This window comes from Coregonus lavaretus, assembly GCF_964263955.1.
Source record: "Coregonus lavaretus genome assembly, chromosome: 2".
NCBI classification, from domain to species: Eukaryota; Metazoa; Chordata; class Actinopteri; order Salmoniformes; family Salmonidae; genus Coregonus; species Coregonus lavaretus.
Genome location: NC_139989.1, coordinates 10,816,708 through 10,834,929, shown reverse-complemented (window position 1 = coordinate 10,834,929; position 18,222 = coordinate 10,816,708). Strand labels below are relative to the sequence as shown.

At 49.0% G+C, this 18,222-nt stretch overlaps 1 protein-coding gene across 1 annotated transcript; it reads right to left on the bottom strand.

Moving 5' to 3' along the window:
* Window positions 1–1,374: 1,374 nt before the first annotated feature.
* Window positions 1,375–14,507, bottom strand: aoc1 (amine oxidase copper containing 1). The gene is made up of 5 exons (XM_084179987.1): window positions 14,388–14,507; window positions 4,650–6,197; window positions 3,381–3,669; window positions 2,655–2,787; window positions 1,375–2,487 (listed from the first exon to the last, which is right to left on the bottom strand). The coding sequence occupies exons 2-5, from the start codon at window positions 6,193–6,195 to the stop codon at window positions 2,218–2,220; spliced, it is 2,238 nt and encodes a 745-aa protein (XP_084036113.1). The 5' UTR covers window positions 6,196–6,197; window positions 14,388–14,507; the 3' UTR covers window positions 1,375–2,217.
* Between the last annotated feature and the right edge of the window lie 3,715 nt (window positions 14,508–18,222).

Genomic DNA, 18,222 nt, shown 5'->3' with positions numbered 1-18,222 from the left:
CTTTAGTATTGTTTTGCCCTGCAAACATATAAGATTGCATAAAGCCTATGAGTAGCACTATGTTTTTACCACAGGAGGTTGGTGGCACCTTAATGAGGGAGGATGGGCTCGTGGTAGCAATTGGAATGGAATAATTGCAATGGTATCAAATACATGGAAATCATGTGTTTGATGCCATTCGCTCCGTTCCAGCCATTATCATGAGCCATCCTCCCCTCAGCAGACTCCCCTGGTTTTTACTCTATTGCGGAACACATGGTCATATTTATGTAACTTAGAATACTGTGGCATTGATCTGAGGGTAGAGTTTTCAGTCCTTTACAACCTCATGTTTGCGTTCATCCCTTACAGCTTAGCCTTATGGCTATAAAACTGGTCAAATCAATGTCACAATCTATATTAGCCTTAGTATTTACCAGTTCAGGTGCGTAGGTTGTGGAGTAAAGGAGTAACCTTCATCAGGGAACCTCACTGCTAAGGTTGATTATGCTTATCTAAGATGGTTGGCATTTGGTACTTTTTGTGCTTCAGGGAGGTGTTTTAACTAGGTTAAACACTTGACACAGTGATACTCAAACATCATTTCCCACTCTGCACTGTCCTTGCATGCACTGGCCCTCTTACTCACCAAGGTCCTTACTGCTGTTTTTTTGTACCTTTTACAACCTTCATCAATCTGTTTTTCTATTCTCTTGCATGAGCAAGGACAGAGGAAAGAATCAAGAGTAGGAGACGTTTGTTGACTCTTCCAGGCCAAGTCTAACCGGGAAGAACAGGTGAAATACCCCATATAGCTAACCACTGTGTGATTTCCTGTATTAGTCACAGGCCAGTATTGATTGGTTTCCCACTGTGAGTCTTGACACTGTTTTCTTCCCTACAGTTTGTTCATTATAACACAGAGACCATCATTACTATGGCAAACCATAGGAATGCCAGTTACCCTAAAGCCCCCTCCCTTTTTACCCCATCTTCTAAAATAATCTGTCCTCCCCTGCTTTTTTTTGTCCTCTCCTGTCGTCTCTTCCTACTGCTTGCATGACTCTAATGGTACCCGTTTTTACCATATACCGCAAAATGTCGGCACACACTTTTATAAGGTTCTGATTGTAAAATGCCATAGACAACAATTGTTGGCTTAGGTTCCTGAAGCCTGCTTTTCACATTGCTGATGTTGAATATTTGCTTTTTGTCTGATTGTACAGCTACACAAGTGACTGCTGTCGTCAATGCTTGAAGACTAACACTTTCCCCACTTTTAATGTCATTTCCAAATTCCAGTGCGCTAGTACAGTTTGAGAATACACAGTCAAGTCAATCAATCTGATCAAAAACACCCAATTGAAAAGAAGCGATACAACCCAAATGTTATACCATTTGATTTAATCCAGTTAGGTCTTTATTGTATCTAATTGAAAGTAGTCAGGAGTACCTGAAAGGAAAACTGTCCCAAAGATAAAACATATGGAGGGCAAACTGAGTTGTAGAACATTCTAGAATGTTCTATCGGTTCGCTCTCTGCATGTTGCATGGGGGCAGTTGGTTGCCCCGGACAATGGTGCAGGTGAATCCTTGACTGTTTATGGGGCAGTTCAGGATCTGCCTGTTTGCTCAGCTAACATAGGCCCAGTCGTTTTCCCCATGCAGGCCTGCTGGGATCCAGGAGCCTAGCGGACAGTGGCTGATCCCGGCATCCTGCATCCTGGATGCTCAGAGCAACTAAACCCCGTCCATGGAGACCCTCACCCAACGGGATTCTGAGTGCTTTGACCCCCAGGCCTCACACACAATAAGGTTAGCATGACAACCACAGTAAAAAGGAAAACAATCATTCTGCTAGATCTAGGTCGGATACATGAGTATACACATGGCAACGCGTGTCTGTGAGTTATGATTATAGAGGATTTCTATTGAAATGTGCCTATGGATAAGAATGGTAAGTTGCTTCAATCAATTTGCGTACTCAAAAGAAAACGTAATACGACAAAAAATACCAAATATTCTTATTCTTTCACATTTCAACAGGTTCAGGTAAGATATCAACATAATGTTACTTTTGTTAATGCCTGTGTCCGAATGCATTCTTTTGCATTGAACTGAATTTTAAGTTAAATGTCGGAGTCAAGATTTAAATGTCAGCTCACATTAATTTGGCACCACTCAGACCCAAGGATGGAACCACCATTTTGTGTCTTTCCTGTCACTCACACCAGTCCCTCAGACTCCTGCATAGGTGCCGTTGTAGAAGAAAGGCTTGTCAGTCACACAGTGACCTACGACCTCTGGGGTCCATCTCTGGACCTTGGGCTTGCCCTCTTTATCTGGCCGGACAATGACGGTACTACGGGATGACAGAGAGGGGTCCTCATCGAAGAAGTTGAAGGGGCGCAGGAAGAAGCCCACAGCGTTGCCAGGCGTCGCCGTATTGGGGATGTCCTCCGAGTGGGGCACGTGCAAGAAGCCCACTGTCACCCAGGCAACCAGGTCCTACACAAGAGACATTGTCAGGTTGATTGATGAATTGATTGATTGGATTTATTATTGAGTTATACAATTCCGTAACCTGTGTAAGTAAGGAATTATACACAGTTATGTAATCCAGGGTTGAGAAGAGTCTGATAATGAGTTGTGTTATTGATAGCAGCAGGTCTCACCTGGTTGGTGATATTTTCATTGTTGCGGATGTAGTCCTCAAAGGAGACCACAGGCTCCCAGGGGTCGTTCTGAGTGTAGATACTACTGCTGGTGGGCTCACTGTCCTTGTGCCTGGTCACAGCCAACGGGTATCTACAGAGGAAAAGTAATCCATTATCACTCTCACTAATACAGATCATATGTACTGCACTTAGATAGACTGAATCAGAACTTTCTGACAGTAGATGATTAGATAGATAGATAGATAGATAGATAGATAGATAGATAGATAGATAGATAGATAGATAGATAGATAGATAGATAGATAGATAGATAGATAGATAGATAGATAGATAGATAGATAGATAGATAGATAGATAGATAGATAGATAGATAGATAGATAGATAGATAGATAGATAGGTAGGTAGGTGGGTGGGTGGGTGGGTGGGTAGGTAGGTAGTTTCCCATATTCTCTGGATTATCATGGAATGACTGTATGTAGTTCATGGTACCTGTACGCTTTATTCATTATTTTATGTTAGGGTTTAATGGATAGTACCCCTACTACCCTACCATATAATTAGATGGTGCCAATCTTTCCCATTCATTTTGGGTTGCGGTCTACAGCGGGAGATGGAGTGGAATTAACTGAGGTTGACTTTAGACCTCTTCTGATGTGTCAAAAGTAACATTTGATTCAATTTTAGGGTGAACTATCCCTTAAACTAGCTGTGTGTGCTGTTACCTGGACCAGCTGATGCCGTTCTCCTCTCTCCAGCCACGGGGCAGCACACTGTTGGCGTGGGAGTTGTACTGGATGCGGTACCCCTTCTGGTGACCCCACTTGTTCTTCTCATTGGGGTTGTAGAAGTGCACGTAGCGAGGGAACTTCTTGCCGAATCGGAAGGCTGCGCTGCGTTCTGTTTGGTGTTGCGTCTTGATGAGCTTGGATTGGACGACGGAATGTTTATGGCTCCACGGGTTGGTGAAGTTCACGTACTTCAGGTCCATCGACTCAAAGCTGTTCTCCCGACCTGGACCATTTGACAAAAGCAATCAAATACTGAACAAAAATATAAACGTAAAATGTAAAGTGTTGGTCCCATGTTTCATGAACTGAAATCAAAGATCCCCGAAATGTTCCATACGCACAAAGAGCTTATTTCTCTCAAATGGTGTGCACAAATTTGTTTACATCCCTGTTAGTGAGCATTTCTCCTTTGCCAAGATAATCCATCCACCTGACAGGTGTGGCATATCAAGAAGGGGGGTGCTGCTGAGGAGTATTTCTTTCTGTCTGTAATAAAGCCTTTTTGTGGGAAAAAACTAATTCTGATTGGCTGGGCCTGGCTGCCCAGTGGGTGGGCCTGGCTCCCAAGTGGGTGGGCCTATGCCCTCCCAGGCCCACCCATGGCTGCGCCCCTGCCCAGTCATGTGAAATCCATAGATTAGGGCCTAATGAATTTATTTCAATTGACTGATTTCCTTCTATGAACTGTAACTCAGTAAAATCTTTGAAATTGTTGCTTGTTGCGTTTATATTTTTGTTCAGTATGTTAACGGTGTCAAGCAGGGTTGGGATCAAGAAGGCTTGAGGTTTGCAATTAATTCAATTTCAATTCAGCAAGTCCAAAGAAGAATGGAAGTTCAATTAGTGTTAGTTCAATTAAAACCTCCCTTTATTGGCATTTGTTGATTTGAAATGCAGTTGACCTTAGCACTAATGTCAAGTTCTGCAGCAGATATTGCACAGACTAGGCATACCATTTCATGTGTGATTTATCAATTGTATTGCCCATGGCACGGAAATGAGAGCTTATTTTGTGTTTCTTGTCAATGATTCATCAAAATGGCTGACAATCTCATGTTATTGTATTTGGCTGGGAGCAACACTCATAAACTATCTAGGAGCATCAGTTATAATGCAATGTTTGACCAAAGGTCTAAAATACATTTTAGAATCTACTTCCCTAGAAGTGTGACCACGCTACCAGATTATTAAAACAGAACTCACCGGCAATATCAAGGTCAACCTTGTAGTGGATGAGATGAGTGTGCAGGTTTCCCAATACGTAGTTATACACCTTAGAGCCGTAGTGCAGTCCGTTAGGCGTAAAGAAGGTGGCATGGATGTAACCGGTGGCACTAACCCTGGACTCCATCACTCCGTTCTGGTAGAAGAGGAAGTCCCAGATGTAATCGTAGTTATAGACGGTGGAGGTGGTACGAAGCACCAGCACGTGGTTCTCCAGACCCCCGAAGAAGTTGTAACCCCCCTGGAAGTTACTGTTGAAGTGCCTCCTCAGAGGCATCCCCGTGGTCATTTCAAACACACACAAGGCGTTCTTGTAGCGCATGGGCTTGTCCGTGTCGTAGTAATGGTGCAGGTCTAGAAAGGTTGCGATTTCAGGGCAGTCGATGCCAGGCGCCAGCTCGTAGTCCACGGTGCCCATGGCCCAGCCGGCGTCAATGTATTTGGTCTGCATGGCGGCGGGGGTGTCACCCGAATAGAAAGCGATGGCCTCCTGGAGACTGACCTCGTAGGCGATGCGCTCTCCATTGAAGCGCAGGTCGAAGATCTGGAGACCGGCGGACGAGCGGACACGGAAGGCAAAGGACCAGCCGGCGTATTCCACAAAGTTCCCATCCACGTGGTAGCGAGGGCCTTGGGGCTCCACCAGCTTGGGCCCGTGAATGTCGGTGCGTGTGTTGCTGTGCCCACGGGGAATGTAAGTGGAGTACAAGTCTTCATCGTCATGGTCAGGAAGCTGGACCTTCTCCAGCGTTCCCTTCTCATATCGCTCCGCCAGTTCCTCCACGTTGTCAAAGTACTGGCCGTTGTACCACACCTTCTCCACCGTCCAGCGCTCGGGGTCCAGATCTTTATGGTTCACCAGGACCTCAAAGCCCACAGGGTGGATGAAGTAGCCCTCCACGAACTTCTGCAGCATGATCCAGGTCCTCCTCTCGCCCGACTCCAAACCACGGGGCGCGATGTCCGAAAACGTCAGGCAGCGGTCGGTGCAGTTGTGGAAGGAAAATCCGCCCGTGGTCTCAAACAGGACCTTGTGGACTTTGGCGGTAATCTTCTGCAAGATGTCTATGATGTGCGAGTACTCCGCCACTGTGATGGGTCGCGACTCAAACCGAATGGGCCGGTCTCCCTTGAAAGTCTTCCCTGTGTACGAAGTAGGGAATGGCAGTGGACTCACAATGAACTCAGTGATGTTGGGCTGGGCCTGGTTCCCAAACTGCACCACCACCCTGGCCTGGCGTGTGGGCTTGGCCTGGCCCCGGTCCAGGGCCCTCAGGGCCTCGTGCTTGCGAGGCAGGTGGAGCTCCATTAGCAGGATGCTGTTCTTCTTCAGGTCCTTGCCCCGGGCCGCTGTCAGACCCAGCTCTGGCTTGCCTTGCAGGTAGTCCCGGACGTTGCGCATCTCTCGGGGGGTCAGGTCGGCGAACATGGAGGCTCCGTGGTGAGCCCACTCCTGGCTACGAGAGGCTTCACATACTCCCAGAGCAACCAGCAGCACCAGCAGACAGCAGCACCTCATGGCCATGTCTATGGAGACACAACAAGTAGAGAAGACGGTCAGGAAGTATTGGAGAACGTGCTCTTATAGTCACCGACAACCCAATTCTTCCTGTTGAAATGACCCTTGCACTTGAGTTATTGAGTCTGACGCTTATCTAATAAAAACGCTTGAGTAAACCCTACACTGATCTTATAGCGTGCATCCTCCATTTCCTCCAGTGCTGAAAAGAGAAACATACATACAGTCGTGGTCAAAAGTTTTGAAAATGACACAAATACTAATTTTCACAAAATCTGCTGCCTCAGTTTTGATGATGGCAATTTGCATATACTCCAGAATGTCATGAAGAGTGATCAGTTGAATTGCAATTAATTGCAAAGTCCCTCTTTGCCATGAAAATGAACTTAATCCCCCAAAAAACATTTCCACTGCATTTCAGCACTGCCACAAAAGGACCAGCTGCCATCATGTCAGTGAATATCTCGTTAACACAGGTGAGAGTGTTGACAAGGACACGGCTGGATGTCACGGTTTCGGCCGAGACTGCTCCTCCTCCTGGTTCGGGCAGGCAAAGGCGTTCGCCGTCCCCGGAGTACTAGCTGCCATCGTTGGACTATTTCCATGTGCGATTGCTTTTGTCTGTCTTTAGCACCTGTGTCTGATTTGTGATTATTACGTGTCCTATAAGTTCCCTGTGTTTGTTTGGATTAGTTGTGTGTTGTTTTTCGCCTGTCTTGTGTTGCGTGTTTCGTTTCTTGTTTTGTTATTTAGTGTTTTACGCATGTGCGTAAATACTCGCCTCTTTTTGTTTGAGGTCGTTAGTTTACCGTGTCCTTTTGGAATTTTGAGTAAACTCTGTTGGACTGAGCCTCGGTGTCCTGCGCCTGACTTCCACCACACATACACCTCACCTCATGACAGAACAACACACCATTTCCATGGAGTCAGCAGGAATAGCGGCGATACCCGATTCCCTGGAGGACCGGATAAATTACCAGGACGCTATGATCCGGCAACTCGGGGTCGTCATGGACGAGGCGTCCAACAGCCTGCGCCGGTTGATGAATCGGGAGGTGCCCACGTCTTCTCACACCATCCCAGCACCAACGGCCAGTCCTCCTCTCTCAGCACCGGAACCCAGTGGCATTCGGCTCTCGCTCCCGAGGGCATATGACGGTTCCGCAGCCGGGTGTCAGGGCTTTCTCCTACAGGTAGAACTTTACCTTGCCACCATACACCCGGCGCCCTCGGGATACGAGAGCGTCTCCGCCCTCATCTCCTGTCTCTCCGGGAAGGCGTTGGAGTGGGCCAACGCCGAATGGAGGGGAATAGACGCCGCCACCATCACCTACGCGGAGTTTTCCCGCCGCTTCAGGACTGTCTTCGACCATCCACCTGAGGGGAAAGCGGCGGGAGAGCGTCTATTCCACCTCCGACAGGGGAAGAGGAGCGCACAGGAGTTCGCACTGGAGTTCCGGACACTAGCAGCGGATGCGGGATGGAATGAGAGGGCCCTCATTGACCACTATCGGTGTAGCCTACGAGAGGACGTTCGTTGTGAGATGGCCTGCAGGGACACCAACCTGTCGTTCGACCGGCTGGTGGACATCTCCATCAGTCTCGACACCCTGCTGGCTACCCGCGGACGTCCCGAGTGGGGGTCGTCCATTCCATCCTCCAGCACCTCCGAGCCTACTCCTATGGAGCTCGGGGGTGCTGGCGCTAGAGAGAGGAGGAGGAGGGAGAACCCGAGGAAAGCCAACTCCTGCACCAACTGCGGCCGTGGAGGACACACCGCGGCCAGGTGCTGGGGAAGGTTTTCTGAGAGAGGGGACAACAGGTCACGCACTGGGGAGTCATTTCAGGTGAGAAGGCGCCCCACTTACCCAGAGCTCTCTGTTGGTCACATGAGTATTCCTGTGCGTTTTCCACAGGTGGCACCTCATTCCCAGCATAAGGCGCTAGTAGATTCAGGCGCAGCTGGGAACTTTATTGATCGGGCATTTTGTGCTAGGTTAGGAATTCCCCTTCGGCCGGTAGAAGTTCCATTCCCTGTCCATGCATTAGACAGCCGGCCGTTGGGGTCGGGTCTGATCAGGGATGTCACAGCACCGCTGACGATGACGACGCAGGGGGGTCATGAGGAAATCATTCAGTTCTATCTGATTGACTCTCCTGCGTACCCAGTGGTGTTGGGGCTTCCCTGGTTAAGTACCCACGATCCTACCATAGCGTGGCAACAGAGGGCTCTTATGGAGTGGTCTGCCCAGTGTGTAGGGAGATGTCTAGGTGTTTCCTTAGGGGCGACCTCGGTAGAGAGTCCGAACCAAGTGCCCGCACTGCGCATTCCCCCCGAGTATGAGGATTTAGCACTAGTATTTAGTAAATCGAGGGCAGCTAGGCTACCTCCTCATAGACAGGGGGACTGTGCGATAAATATCCAGAATGGAGCAGCTCTTCCCAGGAGTCATGTGTATCCCCTGTCTCAAGAGGAGACTGCGGCTATGGAGACTTACATAGCCGAGTCCTTGGCACAGGGATACATACGGCCCTCTACTTCTCCGGTCTCCTCGAGTTTCTTCTTTGTGAAGAAGAAGGACGGGGGATTGCGCCCGTGTATTGATTACCGTAGTCTCAATCAGATCACAGTAAAATACAGCTACCCACTTCCACTGATTGCGACGATGACGGAGTCATTACGCGGAGCGCGATTCTTCACAAAGTTAGATCTCAGGAGCGCGTACAATTTGGTGCGCATTAAGGGGGGGGATGAATGGAAAACAGCATTTAGCACCACCTCGGGTCATTACGAGTATCTCGTCATGCCGTACGGGTTAATGAATGCTCCTTCAGTCTTCCAATCCTTTGTTGATGAGATTTTCCGGGACATGCATGGGCAGGGTGTAGTGGTGTACATTGACGACATTCTAGTGTACTCTTCTACACGAGCCGAGCATGTAGCCCAGGTGCGCCGAGTATTGAGACGACTGTTGGAGCATGACTTGTATGTCAAGGCAGAGAAATGCCTGTTCTTCCAGGAGTCCGTCTCCTTTTTGGGTTATCGGTTGTCCGCGTCTGGCGTGGAGATAGAGGTAGATCGGGTATCGGCTGTGCGTAATTGGCAAACTCCAACCACCGTAAAAGAGGTGCAGCGGTTCTTGGGTTTTGCTAATTACTACCGGAGGTTTATCCGGGGCTTTGGACAGGTTGCAGTTCCCATTACGTCCCTGCTAAAGGGGGGTCCGGTGCGCTTGCAGTGGTCAGCTGAGGCGGACAGGGCATTTGTCAAGCTGAAGAACCTGTTCGCCTCGGCCCCGGTGCTGGCGCATCCGGATCCCTCTTTGCCTTTCCAAGTAGAGGTGGACGCGTCCGAGACCGGTATTGGGGCAGTCCTGTCACAACGGTCCGGCACGCCACCTAAGCTCCGCCCCTGTGCGTTCTACTCTAAGAAGCTCAGCCCGGCGGAGCGCAATTATGACGTTGGGGACAGGGAACTGTTAGCTGTAGTCCAGGCCCTAAAGGTGTGGAGGCATTGGCTAGAGGGGGCTCAACACCCTTTCCTCATTCTGACTGATCACCGTAACCTGGAGTACATCCGGGCAGCTAGGAGATTGAACCCTCGTCAGGCCAGGTGGAACATGTTCCTGACCCGGTTTGTTTTTAAAATCACATACATCCCTGGGTCCCAGAACGGTAAGGCAGACGCCCTGTCCCGACAGTATGACACGGAGGAGAGGTCCATTGAGCCTACTTCCATACTGCCGGAGTCTTGTCTGGTGGCTCCGGTAGTATGGGAGGTCGATGCGGAAATCGAGCGGGCGCTGCGTACCGACCCTACTCCCCCCGAGTGTCCTGTGGGGCGGACGTACGTTCCGCTCGAGGTTCGTGATCGGCTTATTTCTTGGGCTCATACATCACCCTCCTCTGGACATCCTGGTATTGGTCGGACGGTGCACTGCCTTAGCGTAAAATACTGGTGGCCAACGTTAGCCAGGGATGTGAGGGTTTATGTCTCCTCCTGCTCGGTATGTGCCCAGTGTAAGGCACCTAGACATTTGCCCAGAGGTAAGTTACATCCTCTGCCCGTTCCACAACGACCATGGTCCCACCTCTCGGTAGATTTTGTGACCGATCTACCCCCTTCCCAGGGTAATACCACCATTTTGGTCGTTGTGGATCGGTTTTCTAAGGCCTGTCGTCTCCTCCCACTGCCGGGTCTCCCTACTGCCCTACAGACCGCCGAGGCCATCTTTACCCACGTGTTCCGGCACTATGGGGTCCCCGAGGATATTGTGTCCGACCGAGGTCCCCAGTTCACCTCCAGAGTCTGGGGGGCTTTCATGGAACGCCTGGGGGTCTCGGTTAGCCTTACCTCGGGGTACCACCCAGAGAGCAATGGGCAGGTTGAACGTGTGAACCAGGATGTGGGTAGGTTTTTGAGGTCCTATTGCCGGGACCGGCCGGAGGAGTGGTCGAGGTATATCCCCTGGGCAGAGATGGCCCAGAACTCTCTCCGCCACTCCTCCACCGGATTAACACCTTTCCAGTGTATTTTAGGGTATCAGCCGGTCCTGGCACCGTGGCACGAGAGCCAGACCGAGGCCCCTGCGGTGGACGAGTGGATTCGGCGCTCGGAGGAGACGTGGGACGCTGCCCATGTCCATCTGCAGCGTGCCATCCGTCAACACAAGGCGAGCGCCGATCGCCACCGCAGTGAGGGGCCGGTGTACGCACCGGGAGATCGAGTCTGGCTCTCGACTCGAAACCTGCCCCTCCGCCTGCCCTGCCGGAAGCTGGGTCGGCGGTTTGTGGGGCCCTTCAAAGTCCTGAGAAGATTGAACGAGGTGTGTTACAGGTTACAACTACCTATAGAGTATAAAAATATTAACCCCTCGTTCCATGTGTCTCTTCTCAGGCCGGTGGTAGCTGGCCCACTCCAAGAGGAGGAGATAGGAGAGACCCCTCCGCCCCCTTTGGACATCGAGGGGGCTCCGGCGTACAGGGTCCGGACCATCTTGGACTCCAGGCGCCGGAGGAGTGGTCTCCAATATCTCGTGGAGTGGGAGGGGTACGGTCCGGAGGAACGGTGCTGGGTGCCCAGGAGGGACATCCTCGATCCATCCCTCCTGACAGAATTCCATCATGGGCATCCCACGCGCCCGGGTCCGCGTCCTCCTGGCCGTCCCCAAGGCCGGGGTCGGCGCACGGCTGGAGCCGCGCGTCAAGGGGGGGGTACTGTCACGGTTTCGGCCGAGACTGCTCCTCCTCCTGGTTCGGGCAGGCAAAGGCGTTCGCCGTCCCCAGAGTACTAGCTGCCATCGTTGGACTATTTCCATGTGCGATTGCTTTTGTCTGTCTTTAGCACCTGTGTCTGATTTGTGATTATTACGTGTCCTATAAGTTCCCTGTGTTTGTTTGGATTAGTTGTGTGTTGTTTTTCGCCTGTCTTGTGTTGCGTGTTTCGTTTCTTGTTTTGTTATTTAGTGTTTTACGCATGTGCGTAAATACTCGCCTCTTTTTGTTTGAGGTCGTTAGTTTACCGTGTCCTTTTGGAATTTTGAGTAAACTCTGTTGGACTGAGCCTCGGTGTCCTGCGCCTGACTTCCACCACACATACACCTCACCTCATGACACTGGAGATCACTCTGTCATGCTGATTGAGTTAGAATAACAGACTGGAAGCTTTAAAAGGAAGGTGGTGCTTGAAATCATTGTTCTTCCTCTGTTAACCATGGTTACCTGCAAGGAAACACGTGCCGTCATCATTGTTTTGCACAAAAAGGGCTTCACAGGCAAGGATATTGCTGCTAGTAAGATTGCACCTAAATCAACCATGTATCGGATCATCAAGAACTTCAAGGAGAGAGGTTCAATTGTTGTGAAGAAGGCGTAGGGGGCCCAAGAAAGTCCAGCAAGTGCCAGGACCGTCTCCTAAAGTTGATTCAGCTGCGGGATCGGGGCACCACCAGTGCAGAGCTTGCTCAGTAATAGCAGCAGGCAGGTGTGAGTGCATCTGCACGCACAGTGAGGCGAATACTTTTGGAGGATGGCCTGGTGTCAAGAAGGGCAGCAAAGAAGCCACTTCTCTCCAGGAAAAACAGCAGGGACAGACTGATATTCTGAAAAAGGTACAGGGATTTGACTGCTGCGGACTGGGGTAAAGTCATTTTCTCTGATGAATCCCCTTTCCGATTGTTTGGGGCATCCGGAAAACACCTTGTCCGGAGAAGACAAGGTGAGTGCTACCATCAGTCCTGTGACATGCCAACAGTAAAGCATCCTGAGACCATTCATGTGTGGGGCTCACTCACAATTATGCCTAAGAACACAGCCATGAATAAAGAATGGTACCAACACATCCTCCGAGAGCAACTTCTCCCAACCATCCAAGAACAGTTTGGTGACGACCAATGCCTTTTCCAGCATGATGGAGCACCTTGCCATAAGGCAAAAGTGATAACTAAGTGGCTCGGGGAACAAAACATCAACATTTTGGGTCCATGGCCAGGAAACTCCCCAGACCTTAATCCCATTGAGAACTTGTGGTCGATCCTCAAGAGGCGGGTGGACAAACAAAACCCCACAAATTCTGACAAACTCCAAGCATTGATTATGCAAGAATAGGCTGCCACCTGTCAGGATGTGCCCCAGAAGTTAATTGACAGCATGCCAGGGCGGATTGCAGAGGTCTTGAAAAAGAAGGGTCAACACTGCAAATATTGACTCTTTGCATAAACTTAATGTAATTGTCAATAAAAGCCTTTGACACTTATGGAATGCTTGTAATTATACTTCAGTATACCATAGAAACATCTGACAAAAATATCTCATAACACTGAAGCAGCGAACTTTGTGAAGACCAATACTTGTGTCATTCTCAAAACTTTTGACCATGACTGTACTGTAGCATATCTGGCATCCAGATTGGGACACATTCCCCCCACCCCCATTATCTTCCCCGCACCCCCCGTTCTCTTCCCCCCACCTCCCGTTCTCTTCCCCCCACCCCCCGTTCTCTTCCCCCCCACCCCCGTTATCTTCCCCCCACCTTCCGTTCTCTTCCCCCCACCCCCGTTCTCTTCCCCCCACCCCCCGTTCTCTTCCCCACCCTTGTTCTCTTCCCCCACCCCCCGTTCTCTTCCCTCCACCTCCCGTTCTCTTCCTCCCACCTCCCGTTCTCTTCCCGCCACCCCCCGTTCTCTTCCCGCCACCCCCCGTTCTCTTCCCTCCACCCCCCGTTCTCTTCCATCCACCCCCCGTTCTCTTCCCCCCACCCCCCGTTCTCTTCCCCCCACCTCCCATTCTCTTCCACCCACCTCCCGTTCTCTTCCCCCACCTCCCGTTCTCTTCCCCACCCCCGTTCTCTTCCCCCACCCCCCGTTCTCTTCCCCCACCTCCCGTTCTCTTCCCCCCGCCCCCGTTCTCTTCCCCCCACCCCCCTTTCTCTTCCCGCCACCTCCCGTTCTCTTCCCGCCACCCCCGTTCTCTTCCCGCCACCCCCCGTTCTCTTCCCTCCACCCCCGTTCTCTTCCATCCACCCCCCGTTCTCTTCCCCCCACCCCCGTTCTCTTCCCCCCACCTCCCGTTCTTTTCCTCCCACTCCCGTTCTCTTCCCCCCACCTCCCGTTCTCTTCCCCCCACCTCCTGTTCTCTTCCCCCCACCCCCCGTTCTCTTCCCCCACCCCCCATTCTCTTCCCCCCACCCCCGTTCTCTTCCCCCCACCCCCGTTCTCTTCCCCCCACCCCCCGTTCTCTTCCCCCCATTCTCTTCCCCCCACCTCCCGTTCTCTTCCCCCCACCCCCCGTTCTCTCCACAGCTGGAAAAGCAAACCTCTTCCTTCTCATGCTCCCCCTCCTCCCCCTTTCTTTACCACTCTTCTTTCTACTCCCTCTGGTCTTCTAACAGTATGGATTAGTTTCCATGCAGTGGGGATCTTCGGACAATGTTTCCTTTCCGCCCCTCTCTGTTTATATTGCAAGTGTATCGACACCTGCCAAGTCTGTTCTGTTCTCAGCAGCACACCAATGGGTCCTCACTTGAATCTGGGACTTATGTGTTACAGATTGCCTCTTTCAAACAGTTTGATTTTATAACATGCTTATGTAACCCTATTTATGTAATATTGGGATGTGCTGCAATGAGGCAGAACACGAAAAGCATGCAAATCAGAGCACTGTTGGCAATGCACGCCTTTGTAACAAAGAAACTGACCTACCTACGGTATGCACTTCAAACGTTGAAGGGTACTCCTGTTTCCAGCCCTGAGTGAAACAATGTTCCTTTGTCCAGAACCAGAACAGCCCAAGCAGTTGTATCCTTCCCTTTGCAGTTCCAATGGAAGAGACGTAGTATGAAAACAGGGCTCAATGAGCAGCTGCTTATATTGAACCTTCAACTTGGCAGCGACGGAACAGGATTGGTCACCGAGGGGTTGTAAAAGTGTTGAAATCTCAGGTCTATTGTATAGATCATTAATCCCACACATCTGCATTGAGAGTGGCTTGCAGACAATTTGAGCAACAAGAGGTTTTGAAATGATTTGATTAGTGTAGTATGCTGACAATTTACTTAATGGGTCAACTATTTATCCTGACAGAAGATAGTGGTTCAGTGCACATGAGTAATGTTCCCCTAACACACAGGAGGTCTGAAATAATATATTTCTCATACGGAGTCTGGAAAATGAAAGTAATTTTCACTGTAAGCGCATAAGGGATTATTTGACCCACAATAGGTGAGTCCCCCCAAAGGAAATTAATCTGTCTATTTTATGGTACTCCCCACCCACAGGGAAATGCTTTGGTATTGTAAATCTCCTGGACACATACAACATTGTGCCAGTTTTTCTGTTTACTTTGAACTGGTCAGTCTACCTAGCCCTGAAAGGTTTCAAAGGATGTGCATATTACTCCTAAAGAATCATGCAAGATATTGCCAACATGATATTGGTGAACACAAACATACAGCATCCTATACCTTCTAGAAAACCATCCAGGGGAGCACACTGTGTTGTCTCTGTTCCTCAGCAACACATCTACTCTAACCCTATACTTATCTCATAGAAAACCTGTGGACATCATATGAAGTCCTCAAAGTAATTTGCAACTTCAGTCCGTGGAGGAAAATACAAGATTATCAGTGTCTATAGAATTGACATGCCATTATACGGCACAGTATGTGTTTGCAGTGTTTATTGGTGCCTGGATTGGCACCAAACTAGTATTTACATACCTAGTTTTGCTTTTGTAAGTTATAGCGTTGCATGACTTTGTGAACTTGCCATCACGGGCCCCCTCATTATGGTGAGGACTATACAGCTATGAACAGAATTGACTTTTCGTAGCAGGTTAGGAAAACATATGCAGCAGGTTAGGATGATTAACATAGCAGGTTAGGATAATTACATTAAGGTTAGGAACATGGTTAGAGTTAGGGTTTGTTAAAATGCTAAAATCCTCCTCGAAACTACTCAAAAATGAAGATTTTGACGATTTACACTACTGTTCAAAAGTTTGAGGTCACTTAGAAATGTCCTTGTTTTCGAAAGAAAAGCATTTTTTTGTCCATATTCAAATAATGATGGACATATTTTCATTAAAAACATTATTTTGAAGAATTTATTCACACTATTTCATCCTTCCACAAGATATAGTCCCGACACAAATATAGGGTTGCTACCCAAACCAGCTGGTCGTTCGTTCTATTGGTTCGGTTGCTAGAGACACGACCCAGTCGTTTAGTCTTTTTGTTCTGTATCTATGGACACGACCCAGTCGTTCGTTCTAAATGTTCCATTGCCATACTGGCTGGCAACATTCTTATCCCTTGCTTACTAGCCAACTACGGCTAACTACCAGTCACGCCAAAAAGCGCAGCCAGAATAACAGCAAAGTAGCCGCATTTGCATTTGTTTAAGCTGTTTTCTAGTGACATTTATTGGGATACATCCATAACAATGAGCTAAAGAGGCGCGATTTTGCCTGGCATAGAACATTTGCTCACTCGTCAGGACACTGTTGTTCAGAGGAGCTAGCCAACAACACAGCTAACACAATCACTTCAAACTGAAGCTGGAAAGACTGCAAACTAACTGCACTTTGTTTGGTTTTACGTTTTTCAATGTACATTTTTATGTATATATCCATAAAAATTATGCCAGCTGATTCATGATTTCGACTGGCTGAGAAACGCTGCCTGACTGTCTGTCTCGTCCCGACTCCCGACACATTCATTACTCTGGGACAGCTGGAGATCAAATTTGAATGTTGAAACAATGTTGCAAATGTCGGAGAGACAGACAGCAAGGATTATATAAATCTCCACTGTTGAAAACTAAATGTTAGTCTAAAAGAAATGTGAGATAATGTCTAGATGCTTTTTATAGTGGAGATCAAGTTGATAAATTGCTTGACAGGGATGATGAGTCAGATGGAACAGAGTAAATATGCATTTTAACATCCTAGATTTAGCTGGTGGTAACTTGTGGAATAGACACCGGCTGGAATGCGGTTTTAACTAATCTGCATTCAGGATTAGACCCACCCTTTGTATAACTTTGATCATTCGATTCTCTCTGCTGACCAACTGTAGTAATGTCTTGGAAGAGACTGTATTTCTATTACTGTTTCACGGCATGCAATAAACCCTCTGTGGTAATAATGTCCTTTATAATATCGATTATATCTGAGAATAATAGAAGTCCAAATGAGTAATTTATAAACAGAAGTCATTGGGGTAGGGATCACTGTGAATGAAAAATAAATCATAGTGGCCTGTACAGTGAAAATGAAATGACGTGGAAATCAAATCAAATCTAATTTTATTGGTCACATACACATATTTAGCAGATGTTATTGCGGGTGTAGCGAAAAGCTTGTGTTCCTAGCTCCAACAGTGCAGTAGTATCTAACAATTCACAACAATACACACAAATCTAAAAGTACATAAATTGAATTAAGAAATATATAAATTAGGACGAGCAATGTCAGACTAAAATACAGTAGAATAGAATACAGTATATACATATGAAATGAGTAAAGCAGTATGTAAACATTATTAAAGTGACTAGTGTTCCATTATTAAAGTGACCAGTGATTCCATGTCTATGGTGCAGGGTTGAGTAACCGGGTGGTAGCCGGCTAGTGATGGCTATTTAACAGTCTGATGGCCTTGAGATAGAAGCTTCTTTTCAGTCTCTCTGTCCCAGGTTTGATGCACCTGTACTGACCTCGCCTTCTGGATGGTAGCAGGGTGAACAGGCCGAGTGGTTGATGTCCATGATGAGTGCTGTAGGTGTCCTGGAGGACAGGCAGTGTGCCCCCGGTGATGCGTTGGGCAGACCACACCAACCTCTGGAGAGCCCTGTGGTTGCGGGCGGTGCAGTTGCCGTACCAGGCGGTGATACAGCCCGACAGGATGCTCATATTGTGCATCTGTAAAAGTTTGTGAAGGGGCCAAGCCACATTTCTTCAGCCTCCTGAGGTTGAAGAGGAGCTGTTGCGCCTTCTTCACCACACTGTCTGTGTGGGTGGACCATTTCAGATTGTCAGTGATGTGTACGCTGAGGAACTTGAAGCTTTTCACCTTCTCCACTGCGGTCCCGTTGATGTGGATGGGGGGATCCTCCCTCTGCTGTTTCCTGAAGTCCACTACACCAGGGCCCTCACCTCCTCCCTGTAGGCTGACTCATGATTGTTGGTAATCAGGCCTACTACTGTTGTGTCATCTGCAAAATTGATGATTGAGTTGGAGGCGTGCGTGGCCACGCAGTCATGGGTGAACAGGGAGTACAGGAGGGGGCTGAGCACGCACCTTTGTGGGGCCCCTGTGTTGAGGATCAGCGAAGTGGAGGTCTTGTTTCCTACCTTCACCACCTGGGGGCGGCCCGTCAGGAAGTCCAGGACCCAGTTGCACAGGGCGGGGTTGAGACCCAGGGCCCCAAGCTTAATGATGAGCTTGGAGGGTACTATGGTGTTGAAGGCTGAGCAATAGTCAATGAACAGCATTCTTACATAGGTATTCCTCTTGTCCAGATGGGATAGGGCAGTGTG

Bases quoted from the DNA above. Each gene is read 5' to 3' on its own strand.
- aoc1 (XM_084179987.1), bottom strand. From the start codon at position 6,195: ATGGCCATGAGGTGCTGCTGTCTGCTGGTGCTGCTGGTTGCTCTGGGA. The intron at 2,788-3,380 runs GTAACAGCACAC...TTTCCTCTGTAG, and splicing joins AACGGCATCAGCTGGTCCAG to ATACCCGTTGGCTGTGACCA. The intron at 2,488-2,654 runs GTGAGACCTGCT...TCTCTTGTGTAG, and splicing joins ATGAAAATATCACCAACCAG to GACCTGGTTGCCTGGGTGAC.